This window comes from Stegodyphus dumicola, chromosome 1 (genome assembly GCF_044657685.1).
Source record: "Stegodyphus dumicola isolate Sdum_Otavi_A_Nest chromosome 1, ASM4465768v1".
NCBI lineage: Eukaryota > Metazoa > Arthropoda > Arachnida > Araneae > Eresidae > Stegodyphus > Stegodyphus dumicola.
Window position 1 is genome coordinate 22318755 of NC_140768.1, and position 15216 is coordinate 22333970.

Sequence of the window (15216 nt, forward strand, 5' to 3'; positions counted from 1 at the left end):
CAGCGCTTCTATAGAATATTATCACGGGAAATAAAATAATTATATTTTCTTTATATCCCTGAAATTAAATTTCAATTATCTATATAGTAGGCGTTCTCATATAATAACTTTATGTGATTCGAACTAATAATGGAAATGGTTTTCAATTGAAAATTTATCTTTCATCACGAGTTTATACACAAAGTGGGGCATAATATTCTAACCATCAGAAGGCTGGGAAATTGAAGTTGTGTCCACCTTCATAGCAAAGTACGTCCTCACTTCTTGTTCTGTTTGCTAAAATAAAAACACATTAGCAAAAAGGATAACTTAAATGTTTTTAACCACTGTACGTGTGTACGTGATTCTGAGAAATGTTTTAAAGGCAGATATTTTCACGTCACCAACTCTTCAACTGAGTACCACTCACTGAAATTTTGGGAACTACTAAGCATAATTAAATCTTTACACAAAACAAAAGTTACTTACTTTAGCTTAAGATGAAAATAATAAAAATGGAGATCTTTTATATTCTTTCGAATATAAAGCAAATTTCTTTCCTAGTCTCAAATTCTAATTGTTACGTCATCATTTTCCTTTTTAAGAGTAACAGTAATAATATAATTGTATTTTGAATAACTCCATATATTTATACACCATAAAGCTTTATCAAATGTTTAACATTTCGTAATGAAAAAAATTTGCTTTTGTAGGAGAAATATCGCGCATATTGTTTTGAAAGTTTGATTTTGTAGGAGATATATCGCGCATCATTATCGCGAAATGAGGTTTCTCACTTGAAATTTCCATCAATTCAAATTTTTCACTTGAAATTAAGTCAAATTAGATAAAATATTATCATTTTTGGATAAAACTTTTGTTTTACAATTTTGTGAAGTTGTTGAGTTTCCAAGTTGTTGAAATAATTTAGCAGTTAAAAGGAAAATTGCTTTTTGCAGGATCCTTCACCGGAAGATGGAGGAACATACAGATGCAATGCCGTAAATGAACTCGGAGAAAGCAATGCCAATATTGCTCTTAATCTTCAAGGTGAGAATATCTGTGTCTGATATTAGTTTTGAATAAGTGAAAATTTGTATCTTTAACTATGTGTTTTGTGATAAGGTAATTTCCAAAACTGATTAAAAGTTCCTACACCAAATATTTGAAGAAACTTTCCAATATATTTATTCATTGGGTTTGGAAAATCAAATTTACAACATCTTTAGCCTTAACAGACTTAATAGGCATATAGTAAGAGTTAAGTATATTGTGTTATCATATCTCTAAATTTTAGTTAAAAACATAAATTTATGTTTTGGAAGATTTATTTAATTACAGATAATAAACTAAAATAATAAGAACCAATTTTTTAATAAGAATGTAAGATTATCAGTTTAGAATTAAAGATTTAGGAAACTGGAAGTAAAAAGCATAAAGACTCATTCCAGGAGTATTTATTATTTACATAATTTCTTTTCCATAATGATCTAGTAATTCTTAGCCCTGAATTTGTTTTATAAAATTGTTAGTTTGAGTGTTGTATTTCAGTTAGCAACTACAACAAAGTAATATTTGAATCTTTGTTATGACTTCAAACTATAACAAACAACTTGCTCACTTAGCAAAGAGACGCGAAAAAAGTAAAACAAGTCTTTCACATGACACTTTTAGCGGCCGGTTTTTACTAATTATTCATAAGCAATATATTTTAAATAGATTTTTTTTTAATTTGTGTCATGGCAAAAGTACACATACATTCCATTTACTCCTATAGCAGGAGTGCTTGATCTTTTCCTCAGTCTTCGTCATTCGACAAAATCCTACCGACTTCATTGTCTTTTTCAGTATTATGATTGGGAGCGTTTATTCCATAGCATTTGAGATGCCCTTCACTTGAAAGCGTTTTCAAGTAATTTCCTGAACTGTCCACTCTGGCAATATCCACGGATTTTATCCACTTCATAGCAAGACTATAGTCCATTCACCCTTTTTCCTGTTCTGATACAACTGCATATGCAAAATTGTTTGTGAACTGGCCAGTCTTTTAACCTTATAATCCTTCTTGAAAATCTAGGTGCGCTCATTACACAAGCTGTAGGGTATTCATAACTTTCATTCACTTATGAACCTTAAGAATAATACTACAAATAAAATATAGTAAGGAATTTTAAAACTAGAAGTTTCCTAAATCAGAAACCTCCCAGTTGTTCATCATTATACACAATTGCTTTAGGTTAAAGTACATAGTTTAAAGGTTTCTTTTTAAAATATTGCATGGTACTTTTAAAAGAGTCTCATTTGGCTAGCATGGCATTGGTGGAATAGCTGCGAGCGTTAAGTAAACTATCAACTTTCAGTTGACCGTTTGTAAATAAAATCTAATTTGTTTATGAACTTTATGCCTCAATATTAATTTATAAACGCTATTCATTATTTATTATTCTATTCTCCCATACAATGAACAGTGTCAACTATACGTGTTCATGTGCATATCTGTTCTTATGCTTTGATTCAAAAACATCGCATCGATCATAGTATATCATCTGTTAAGTAGTGTTTCGGATTCGCAAAATCAATGATTTAAAAATCACAAAATTTTTAAAAGCAGCATCTTTAGAATTCCCAAGAGAATTTTAGATGTTGCCATACATATTTTCATATTCTCTGTATTATTTCTTTAAAAATAATACATAGTGATTTGGTGAAGGTATCCTTTTATTTGAAAAGTGTTTCGGTGCAAAAATTGAAACCTATATAAAACTGAAGATTGAGGCTAATACATTTAATTGCTTCATAACTAATGTCTTCATAATGAGCTTAGTTTTGTTGTATTTAGCATGATTCCAAGAATATATTTAATGCTTACAAATGTAATACGTTGTTTTCAATCACGTACATTTTAAACACCAAATTTGAGAAGTTTCGGGCTATCTCACAATGTTTCAAGTAAAGAACCACTTCCAATTTATGGGCTTCAAGTAAAGTATCACTTCTGATTGTCACATTTTACCTGAAATTTAATCAAGTTTATATATGAGTGTAGGACGCATAAATACGGAAAACGAAAATTTTTAGAAATTTCATATAAAGCGTTATAGTGGAAGAAAAAAAATCGTGTCACACATACACAGAGTCCAAAATAATAAAATTAAAAAGCGAAATAAAAATTAATTAATTAATTAAATTTAAATTCATTCTAAAAATCATATATCGTTGGGACCCTTATTCATGCTTATTCACTGAAAACTTTTAATCGAATATTTGAACCAGAAACATTGTTTTCCTTACCTATATACAAAGGTAAAAAGAGTTTTGAGAAATATGTTAGGAATGGAAATCTGAATACATGGAATTTAAAATAAAAATGAATTTTTCGGAACTACGAGGAACATGCATGATTCCATAAAAAAATCTGCAAACATCTTAATGCTGTCCTTTTTGTTTATAAAAGAATTTTTCCCCCTAAAGGTAACAAAAAAAATAATAATACAAGAACAATACTGAGATGATATTCTGAGTATCTTTCTTAAAAACGAATTCCAAGATCTTTTAATATACATTTATTTGTCTTGATTGTAAATGAGTAGCTGGGCACCCAACGTAGAAATGCTTTTTCCATTTGCGCTTCCAGCGAAAACAATGCGTCTGCATTATACATTTAAGAATTCTTCAGCTTTTAAAATTTTCGTAGTAGTGCTATGAAGGGGAAATAAATCAAACTAAATGAAGTTTTTAAACAAATTGCTTATTAAAAAATTTAGGAAGACAGAACAGGAGATAAGCTGGAAAAGGAATAAGGATTAAATTATGCATCTTTCATATAAAATGTAAGCTTTACATAGTCAATATGAAGTTACGTTTTAAGTTATACCAAATTTATTAACGTTTTTTTCCGACGAAATGTGTCTATTAGTTTTGATTTATCTTAATTATTAAATTATGAAATAATATTCATACTTAAATGGGTGCATCACTCGTGTATCACTTTAGTTACAATGAAGTCCAAAAGAGTCTAATGCCTAAAGCTGCAGAACTTAAGTAGTTGATTTTGGATTCTATTCTTGATAATCGAACTTGTGGACTCTAGTGCTTTGTCATAATAAAATATTTAACTTATTTTTGTTACAAGAGATAAAAATCAGTCTCTTTTTCTTTATTAAGGCGAGGCTGAAGGTCCCACCTTCACCCAGAAGCCAAAGATCATTCCAAAAGAAAGTGGGAAACTCATCCTGATGGAATGCCATGTGAAATCCAAGTCGGCTCTGAAAGTGACATGGTTCCAGGGCAATAAAACAGTGCAGGAAAGTCTCAGGATAAAAAGTTCCATTGTTGAACTTAGGGGTAATGAATACAAAGTAGCCCTTGAGATAAGGGTAAGTTGAACTTCTGTTACAGATTTCTTATTCGCAAGGTGTGCCGTATGATCTTGTCCTATAATTCTCTAATCTGAAATAGTTTTATATCGGCTTGTACATAACTGAAGAACACTTTCGACTTTAGTTCCCAAATTATGAAACATAGATTAATTTTATATTCTTCAACAGCATTTTGAAATAACACTAAAGTTTTTTAATTGTGTTCGGGAAGGCTTTGCATTTATCATGGCAGTCTTCGACGTAGTTTTTGTGTTCTAAGAATTATTTGAAATATATTAAAGACGAATTATTTGAAATATTGCATTAAAGTAGACAACAACTTTCAGATTCTTAGTGTAAAGTATTCATTAAAAATGTCGGTATTTTCCAAACTGTAATGGAATGTTTGTCAAACGCGTATGACTGCTAAAATCCGGTATTTAGTATGAGAGCTTTAGCAATCCATTCCAGTTCCGTAAGCTTTGATTGAAGTGGTAGCTTAATATCTGAACTAAAGGTGGAAGCCAAATTCGTATTTAAGTTGCATAAAAGAGGTGTAGGAACTTCAGAAGCTCTTGAGACAGTATCCATATACGATGGTTTTTCAAATCAGCCTGTCACAAATGGTTACACAATGTTTAAAAAAGTTTTCAATTCAACCAACCTTGGTTGCAACTCTTTTCAAAGAAACTTCATTATGGCCACCATTTTGATTTTGTACGGCATATTCAACAGAATGCTAATGCAGGCTTGACATCTATTACAAATGATGCATTTAAGGATTATATCAAGGTTTATGAGGACCACTATAGCAAATATATCTGTAGGGTCACTAGGTTTATTTTGGAGTAGAAAATGGGAAATGCATCGACTGCACTCGAACTCTAGACCCTCCGAGGATGCGTTTTCCATTAACATCACCATGGCACGCGGTAAGGAGAAAGAAATGGGAGACTATGTAAGGTCTCCTCCTCAATCGCCCTTTACATAAGGGCCTCCTCAGTCGCCCTTTACGTAAAGAGCGACTGAGGAGATCGGGAACCAATCGCCAACTCTTAAGATGAATAATTATCTTTAGTTTGGATGCTACTTGTGGAGCCAAGTATAATTCTTTTGAAGTTGGGAAATATGAGAAATCAGTGATAGCATCGGCGAGATTCGAACTCTAGATCCTCCGACACTACTGGACGTGCTTTTCGATTACGCCACGAAGAGAGAAAAACGTTACAAACTTTACATTTGTATAAAGACACTATACTTCTAAGACACATGAATAATTTTTCATCAACTTCCCCAAGTTGTGCGTATTATTTTAAAAAAATTTTAAAAGTAATAAAACGGATGTAAGGAATCATTTATTACGATCGTAAGTCTATTGTATTTAATTGCTTTATAGTATTTAAAATGAAATATTTCCTGTTAATTAAATTGCATCTCTGCTAATATATGTGTATATAATTTGATTTATTCTAATTTATTTCCTAAAATGCGACTAACTTATTTTTAGTTCTTAATATTTTGACATTCTTTGATGTAATGAGTTTAAGAAATTATAACTAGATCTTTTTATTCCATTATAGGATCCATCTTCTAAAGATGGAGGAGTCTATAGATGCAACATAAAGAATGACGAAGGAGAAATAAATGCCAATTTGAATTTGAACATAGAAGGTACATTTTTAAACGTTTTTACATCACCCATTTTACATTTATGGAAACTGATTTTCAGAAAGATAGTACATTTAAGGATTTTAAGCTTACGGAATTTTGGGTGAAATAACTGTTTCATATTTCGCTAATTAACATAAAAGAGATTGTATTGGGAATATATTAACCATTAGAAGAAATAAAAGACAAGTGAATATCTGCATGTATCAGAATCAAGAGAAGCAAGGTTTCTGCAACTATTTGACTTTTTAAAGTCTATTGGATTTCTTAAAGTGTGTTTAAATTTACAAAACTAATTTTCTTGTTTGATTTTTTTAAAAACGTATTTGTTCAACACAATTGCCACCTTGTAACGAGTAATTTCTTTGATAGACTGGTGTATTGGTTTTAAGGTATATGACCGAGGTCTCATGTCCATTGGGGTTTCGGGAATCGATATAGTTCAAACACGATCCTATTCTACTGATATCACATTAACTGATTTTCGACTTTTCTTGAAAATTAAACTCCATAAATATGTAAGAAATTACGAAGAGTTCATAAGAACAGAGAAAGATTTTTGCGAGTTTTACAAGCTATGGATTTCATCTTATGAAGAAACGGATAAATATTGACGGTAATTAAATCGGAAAGCACTGTATAACTAAATATTTAAAGAAAAGCTATAATCAATAATCTAAATTGGTTCTGTGGAGTTAAAAGGACTTTTAGATCATTCTAAAGTAACCTTGCTAGTGCCTCACCAGCTCGTAGACTAGTTTATTTTGTAGTTCACTCAAGACAAAGATTCTTTCCTAAACTGTAAGTCTATAGTTATTTCTTCGTTAGACAGTATGTATATTGAAAACATATTTTTGTTTTTATCTAAGGTGAAAGAATCGAAGGAGATGCCCCTTCGTTTGTCGAGAAGCCAAAAATCACTTCAGAGGAAGAGGGGAAAAGGATTATTATGGAATGTAAAGTGAAGGCTAACCCCAAGCCTACCATCACGTGGTACTTGGACAATGTAGTAATTAAAGAAACTTCCAGAATAATTCAGACAGTGAAGCAAGAGAAAGATATCTACACCATTCGATTGGAACTCAAGGTATGTTTTAAGGATTTCTTCTCTACAAAAACTTTAGTTAATTATTGACCAGAGGAAGGTTTTTTTGCGCAATGTTCCGTATTTAAGCACGCTGTATTAAACTGTCTGAAAGTAAAATTAAGATTTGAAAGAGTGTAAAGCGAGAATATACAGACAAGTGATTTAAAACTTCTCAAACTGTGATTACCTAACTAAGCAATTAAGTAATTTTCAAACTTATTTTTGTAGATGTTGAATGCACTATTTACTATATAACAATTTTGGTTTTAAATATACTGATGGGAAAAATTGAAGGAACTAAGCAAGTTTTGTAACTTGAATTATTTTGCATCTAAATCAAAAATATGGAACTTGCATTATTTTGTCATACTTGACATACCTTAAAACTGCAGAACAGTCTATTTCTAAAAAGAAAATAAATTTAAATAGAAATATAGGAAATGTGATATAAAATGCTTAAGTTGGTGTTACAACTTTTTGAAAGGCGCTTGATGAATAGTAATGGTTGGAGAATGCTTCTGAAGAATGTTAGGTGGCAGCTGTAGCGATGGAAGTCAGCGTCCATGAATGGCCTGTACAGCGTCCATGAATGGCCGTTCTATTGGATTTAAGTACAGAGAGTATGTGAGACACTCCATTCATTGGATTCTTTCACCCTTAATGTAATCAATCAATCACTAGTGCAGCGCGATGAGGACGACTATTATCATCCATTAGAAGAAGTTATTACCGACTGCTAGAGCCGGGACAAGGGTGAGGCAAAAGTGAAGAAGCATTTGCCTGAGATGAACGGACAGGAGTTGCGCCAAATTAGCTGCGACGTTTTAGAAATACCTTTCCTTTTAACCTTTTAATTTTTTTAATTAAAAATTTTTAAATACCTTTCTTATAACAATCATTAAATATAAGAATCAATTAAATAAATTAACAATTATAAATTATGATAGTTAATTTCTAATTCTGAAAGGCATCGAGAAGCACCGTTTCAGAATAGATCATTTAAAGCAATAAAATGGGCGTTATATTCTTCAGCATTTGCGCACTCGCGTGCTTTCGTTAAATTATTAACCAATAATTATATTGTATTAAATTTATATTAAGTTCAAATTTATATAAAGCATCAAATAATGGATTATCTGCAGTGGGAAAACTAATTATCTCTGAGAAAAATCGATTCACCAATGTCGCATGCATCACTAGTGTCTTTAAACTGTTTCTACATTTTTGACATGACGCTTTTGGCTACTTTTAAGTCTTAATTAATCCAAGCCAGTATTTGTTCTGCTTCTATTATTTCAATCGCACGCGTTTAAGTTTTGGAGTTTTAGAGAAATGTTAAAATTAACTCTGTTTAGTTTCCATATTAATTTCTGAGCTATTGGGAATATAGCTATACGTATTAAATTAAAATTTATGATTGGTTGATTCAAGAATAAATCTGCTACATCTATTTTTATCTGTTAATGTTTTTATACGAATAGTGAAGAAAAAGATCTTTTATTCAAGTAATATGTATTTGCATTTTATTTCCATTTTACTTTGGTTCAAAAAATAAATTTAATCAACTCAAATAAACGTTTGAAGATTTAGTCAGCAATAATCAAATTTATGTTCTTATAATCATTAAATAAAATGAATCAAATAGAATTCGTATTTCCCTGCTATTATTATCAAAGTTTTGCGACATTTTGAGATGTTTTATGTCATTCTATATTAGGAAATATGTTCATCGTAAAGAATGTGTGTGCAGGAGTTCGTTGCTTATCTGAGAGATATGAAATAAAACACTCAAAATTACCAAAATCGTCGAAATGCGAAAGCCCTTGTTTGCAGACGCATTTTGGTCATTGAAAAAGAAAACAACTTACTATATTTCCTGCAAATGCACGAGAAATCTGTTTTATGCAAAGTAAAATAACATAAGTGGAAGCTTAGCTTTTGGCTTCCAAAACAAGAAGAAATAGGTCAAAAGAGTTTTACGCAGCAGATGCCTGAATTCTGCATGTAAAGAAAGTGCCAAGAGACCGTCCTAAGCGACAGTTAAAAAAAGTCACGGATATATATTTTTAATAAATACTTTTTGGAAAATACGGCTTTATTAATTCTTACTATTAGCTCACACTCTTCCTATATCTTGTTCAAATTTTCAATCGTTAATGAAATATTTTTTATTCATTCACTCAAGTTGACATTTTTTTAAACTTGTAGTGGATGACACTTGATGTTAATACAGTTTTTTCACATATTAAATTTTTTTTTGTGTTTAAAATTTCTTGTATTTTAAATTTTTTTTGTATTTGAAATTTTCTTTTTCTTTGTTGACCTAACTAGGAATTGACTTTTATTATTTTTTTATATTTCTTGTTGTGTAGATAAATATGCAGTAGACATCACATTAGTCTTTAATTTGAAGAAAGTTGATGCAAGTGCATTTTATGATGTTCTGAATTTGGAAAACCAAAAGCTGTTTTGACGCTACGGTGATAGAAGCACAAAAAGAATAAAGATATCCAGCATTGTGTTTGGAACTAAGTGTATAGTAATATTTCAAAAAAAAAAAAAAAAAAAAAAAAAAAAAAAAAAAGAAACCATCGTATTGTTTTCTCCTTGTTGATCTGAATTTGCTTTGGCGATGGATTATTAAAAATGCTAAATTAATAGTCCGTCACAATTTGATAATCCGTCGGGTCTGCCACTCTTCTGCTTGGAACGAACTGCAGAATGTTTTACATCGCAAAGTTCTTCTTCTTTTAAATATGTGTTTTATTATTCATATCATATGGGAAAGTTTTTAATTTTAAAGACCCACTGAAAACTATCTTAAACTTTCCTCCATTTTAAAACAATATGTTTCTTTTCTTTTTAATCCAGAATCCAGAACTGACTGATGCAGGACTCTACAAATGCAACGTTAAGAATGTGGCAGGAGAAAGCAATGCTAATTTAACTCTAAATATTGAACGTAAGAAATTTTTTTATGTTATAATATGTTATATTATATCATACTTTAAAACATATGTTGATAATGAAATTTTAATTAATTTTTCTATGTGAAACAAATAATTTCTCTCATACTACGCGGCATTTTAAGATAAGACACTTGCTAGATTAAAATACTAAATAAAGTTACAGTCATCCATGCTGGAAGGCAGAGTAGCACGTATATAAGCTGCAGACAGCTGTAGCATAAAAGCCGATCACTGAAATTTGGAGACTCACTACATACCACTGTGAGTTATTAACTTTAATTTATTCGAAATTTCCTTCGATGGAATTTGCACACCCCTTTACGTGATCCTAAAGTGCATACAATGGTTTATGGCATGCATTAAATGAAACTATGATTAGAACTTTTGTCACAGTTTTCTAGATGGTGCTCGTATTATCAAAATAAAAGTTTTGAAATGTGTTAAACTCTATAAATTTACTGTGGGAACTGAGAAATCATCGTAAGTCCTTACAGGAATACTGTGTGTGTGTATTGAGAATACGGCAAAGCACACTAGGGCTATCTGCCTAAGGGGAGGGATGCCTTTCGTGGAGGACTTTCTAAGGGAAACTGGCTCGTATACACGTTACACATGGGGAAAACCACGAAAACGCTCATGCAGCCAGCCCGTTCGCGGGATTCGAACCTCGGACCGAACTACCAGTGTTCAGCGATTTTACCGTTCGGCCGCTGGTGGGCCCCTTACAGGAATAATCAAGATGTATCGAAAGGTATATATGCTTTTGTCCGGAACCGTCGAATGATGATGATAACTTTGAGACAAGACATAATACCTTCAAAAAGAAACCAGCCCTCACTTTGTAGAGACATTAGGAATTTTTTGGCAGCAGGCAAGATGAAAACTTTGCAACTCTTTCGCCGGGAATCGAACCGCAGAACTCTCATTTACGATCTGGGTGTGCTGACCACTACACCACGAAGGCTCATTAAGAAAGCAGGAGAAATACCTTATATAATCCCCTTTTAAAAAATGTTTGGGGATTTTAGGGGACCCAATCGCCAAATCTTGGGTGAGGAGAATCATCAATCAACACCTTTTAGTTCGGGCACCACTTGTAGAGACATTAGGAATTTTTTGGAAACAGGCAAGATGAAAAAGTAACAACGCCTTCGCCGGGAATCGAACCGCGGAGCTCTCAATTACGCGCTGAGCATGCAAACCACTACACCACCACGAAGGCTCACTAAGAAGGCGGGAGAAATACCTCATAACTTCTTGATATTATTTCTTCTCACGGTTTTTCTCAGACACATTTATATCTGAGCAGGAAATTTAACGAAAAGCAAGAATAACATTTACCTGTTGTACACGAATTCTTTGTACACAATTTCGTTTACTATTGTTGACGACAAAAGGCATTACTTTGACGGTCAAATCATTATGGTTTTCAGAGATTTTGCCAGTTTTTCACTTGGTACGTGTACGTTTATTTCAGGATTGTACCAGAATACTCACATCTCCTCATCTCAATGTTATTTGTGAAAACTGGTGTTGTCTGAATGACAAAAATCACGCGTTAGATGAGGTAATGCGATATTTGCTTAGTTGGATTATATTCACGCTTAAAAGTTGGATTCTATTCACGTTGAGATATAATTTTGACATATGGAATTCATGAAGAAGTTCGTTCTCATTTTCAGTTTTTAATTCATTGTTTGTAACATTATCTTTCATCTCATGCACTCTTGTTTTCAATTTTTTTAAAGTTTAATGATGTTGGATTGATTCTTAAAAATTATCCTCCGATTCGTTTGAAGAACTCTTATTTTTGTTCTGTAAAGTTGTATAATACCAATAAACTCTTTCTTTTAGTGGCTCCGGTAATTCGTGAGAAGCCGAAAGTCATCCGCCGGGAAAGGGAGGAAAAGGTGGTGATCGAATGTCACGTGAAATCAAGCGCTCCACCTGAGTGTATTTGGTTCAAGGAGAACAGCGTGGTGCGTATGGACGCCAAGCACAAAGTGCAAGTGAAAAAAATAGAAAAAGGCGAATATGCTGTTTTGCTGGAGATTGAGAAACCTTCAGCTGTGGACAAGGGCCTGTATAAATTACAAGCTAAGAATGAGAAGGGTATCATCGCATCTGAACCCATCAAAGTCACTTTAGAAGGTGAGTTTTTGCCCACCCTTGCAGCTTTGCTTTTATAGTTCTAAAAAAATATACCCAGGGAATGTTAAGGAAAATCTAGCCTCAAATAATTATCGGGGAAAGTTGACTTTGTGTAGCTACAGTTCTGGAAGCTTCTGAGATCATACTGATGAGAATAACAATTTTCTTTCAGAGTAGGGAGATGGAAGAGGTATTTGTAACGGTTAAGGAAGCCAACAAGCAAGACCTAGATTTTCATTTCTAAGCTAAATTCTTCTCTCCACACAGAAGTGGGAAACGAAGTAAGTTGCAAGTAAATAAAGGCTTCCCATAATTTAATTATGTAAAACCATGTACAGAGTTACATTTACGAAAATTTAAAATGCATTTTTTTTTACAACGGACAGAAGCCCCGCGTCCGTTTTCGTCCCGTTCGGCTCCCAGTTTCCTCTCAATTCCGAATAATTTCCTCTCAACTCAATTTGCGAGGTCTTGGCTAAGTGGGAAGCCTTTATTTACTTGCAACTTACTTCGTTTCCCACTTCTGTGTGGAGAGAAGAAATTTTGGCTCAAATGTGCACGATTTTCCCTTTTGGGTAATCTTCCACCGGGTAAAGGGACACCAAACCCTGCCCGACACCCATGATGGAGAAAACAAGTCCGCCCCTTCCGGCAATGGCGAGAAGAGGTCTCTCTTCTTTCCGAGGCCGGCACAAAGACTACACAAAGCTCTCATCAGTCCAAAAACTTATGATATTGAAGACAAGTTTTCCATGCATAGTAAAACTAAGCCAGGGGAGTTCTCTTCCTGTCCCCACGTTCCTTGAGAAAAGGGGCGTTATAGCACAGATATTAGTTTTTGTTAAATTTGTAAGCAATATCTCAATCCTCAGAAATTTTAATCGTAACGATGCGTTAATGCAAGCAAAATGTTCCTCTAAAATATTTTAGCAGAAAATATTTGCATATTGAATAAATTTGTAGAGACATTAAAATTTTTTAGAAGCAGGAGAGATGAAAAATTAGCAACGCCTTCTTCGGGAATTGAACCACGAACCTCTGGAATACCGGCCCAACGTGCAGAACCACTACACCACGAAAGCACGCTAGGAAAACTGGAGAAATACCTTATATACTCCCTTTTTTAAGGGGCGAAGGCGTTTTTTTTAGGTGACCCAGTCGCCAAATCCTGGATATGGAGAATCCTCTTCCAACACCCTTTTATTTCGGGCGCCACTGTAGAGACATTAAGATTTTTCGGAAGCGGGAAAGATGAAAACTTAGCAAACGCCTTCGCCGAGAATCGAACCACGGACCTCTGGAATACCGACCCAGAGTGCAGAACGACTACACCACGAAGGCACGCTAGGAAGGCGGGAGAAATACCTTATATACTCCCCTTTTTGAAGGGCGACTGGGGTTTTTAGGGGAATCAAATGCCAAATCCTGGGTGTGGAGAGTCATCATCCACAACCCTTTTAGTTCGGGCGCCACTGTAGAGACATTAAGATTTTTTAGAAGCAGGAGAGATGAAAAATTAGCAACGCCTTCGCCGGGAATCGAACCACTGAACCTCTGGAATATCGGCCCAGCACTACACCACGAAGGCACGCTAGGAAAGCGGGAGAAATACCTTATAAATTAATCCTAAAAATTCATATTTATTCAATTTATAGAAAACTTTTTTAACTCGAATTTTGACTTCGGAACGAAGTCTACTAATAAGATTCTTTTATTTAATTCTAATGGTCGTTAGTTTGCTATAATAACATCGTGGGAAAAATCCCATTAGTAAGAATTTTAATTGTGATTTTTGAGAATTTTTATTTGAAATGTTAACAGTTTATATGTCTAATTTTATTCATTTTTATTTAAATACTCCCCAAATTGATGCAAAGAGAACTACGGACTGAAATACTTCCAGTCACATAGACTTTAAAAATCTTCAGCTAGCTAATGAAAAGTTACAAATTCAAATATTTTTTGAAAACTGTGCGCAACAAAATATGACAGAGACAGATGATTTTTAGGCAGATATCAAAAGTTACAAATTCAAATATTTTTTGAAAACTGTGCGCAACAAAATATGACAGAGACAGATGATTTTTAGGCAGATACGATTCTTATAATCTGCATACATTTTTTTATGCAGAATTCAATGAAAAAAGCAATTCATATCTTAATATGGCGCACAAGAAAGTTTAATCGCGGTAGGTTTCTTCTAATTCTGAAATTTACACGAATATAGTGAGAGTTACAAAACTTTTTCAATCTTGTCTTTGTCCAAAAATTCTTTTGTGAGATCCATTTCTATTTTTCTTTCTTTTGTGAGGTAAAGCTCGGTCGCTTTTAGTCAAATCTCAATCTAGTTTTACGTTCATTCCACCGACAACAAATAAGCCTAACTTCAAGATTTTATATTAAATTTCCGTTTACTAAATCCAGGTAGATTATCTTTTCTGCCTATCGGAAGAACTGCAGTGATTGTGTAATTGCCAAAACCTGCATTTAGCATTCAGAAACAAAATAGAAAGTTCCTATTTCTCAGCGGACGTGGGCTTTATAAAATACTATCTTTAATTGTAAGAATAAAGATCTGACATCATAAAAATCAATAATATAAAAGGAATTTTTCTAGCTTTCCAATTTTCAACCAAAAAGACCTGATCATGTTCTAAATGAGTAATGCAACTGCGACAGGGCCGAAGAAATTGCTGACAGTATTGTTATCGCTTCTTTTCGACATACTGAACAGAAAAAGGCTCTCTAAGTCACTTTCACCACACATTATATTGATATATTCTGTACCTCAGAAATTTATTTTTAACTTAGATTTTTTATTTTGTTAAAATTTTGTGTTCATATTGAACTTTTAATTATTTTATTTGATTTACTTTTGTAATGGCATTTTATTTTGGTTTGTTATTTTAATGCCATAAGCAACCTTTCTAAGCCTCCTTGTATACTTTACGCTAAACGAGGTAAATTGTTTCCATAAATAGCAATCAACAGTCTCTTTGTATTC

General features: G+C 32.9%; 1 protein-coding gene and 1 long non-coding RNA gene across 3 annotated transcripts in view; one reads left to right on the forward strand and one right to left on the reverse strand.

Annotated features, from left to right (window-relative positions):
- The window catches only part of LOC118188284 (twitchin-like), a 384165-nt gene that overhangs the window by 93009 nt on the left and 275940 nt on the right, over positions 1-15216 (forward strand). For both annotated transcript variants that reach the window (XM_085813574.1, XM_085813575.1), the window contains 6 exons: positions 939-1029; positions 4144-4355; positions 5918-6008; positions 6875-7092; positions 9964-10054; positions 11916-12212. In XM_085813574.1, the coding sequence (XP_085669700.1) occupies positions 939-1029; positions 4144-4355; positions 5918-6008; positions 6875-7092; positions 9964-10054; positions 11916-12212 (1000 nt within the window). The remainder of the gene's footprint in view (positions 1-938; positions 1030-4143; positions 4356-5917; positions 6009-6874; positions 7093-9963; positions 10055-11915; positions 12213-15216) is intronic.
- The window catches only part of LOC146999057 (uncharacterized), a 114228-nt gene that overhangs the window by 37925 nt on the left and 61087 nt on the right, over positions 1-15216 (reverse strand). The gene's annotated exons all lie outside the window — the stretch shown is intronic.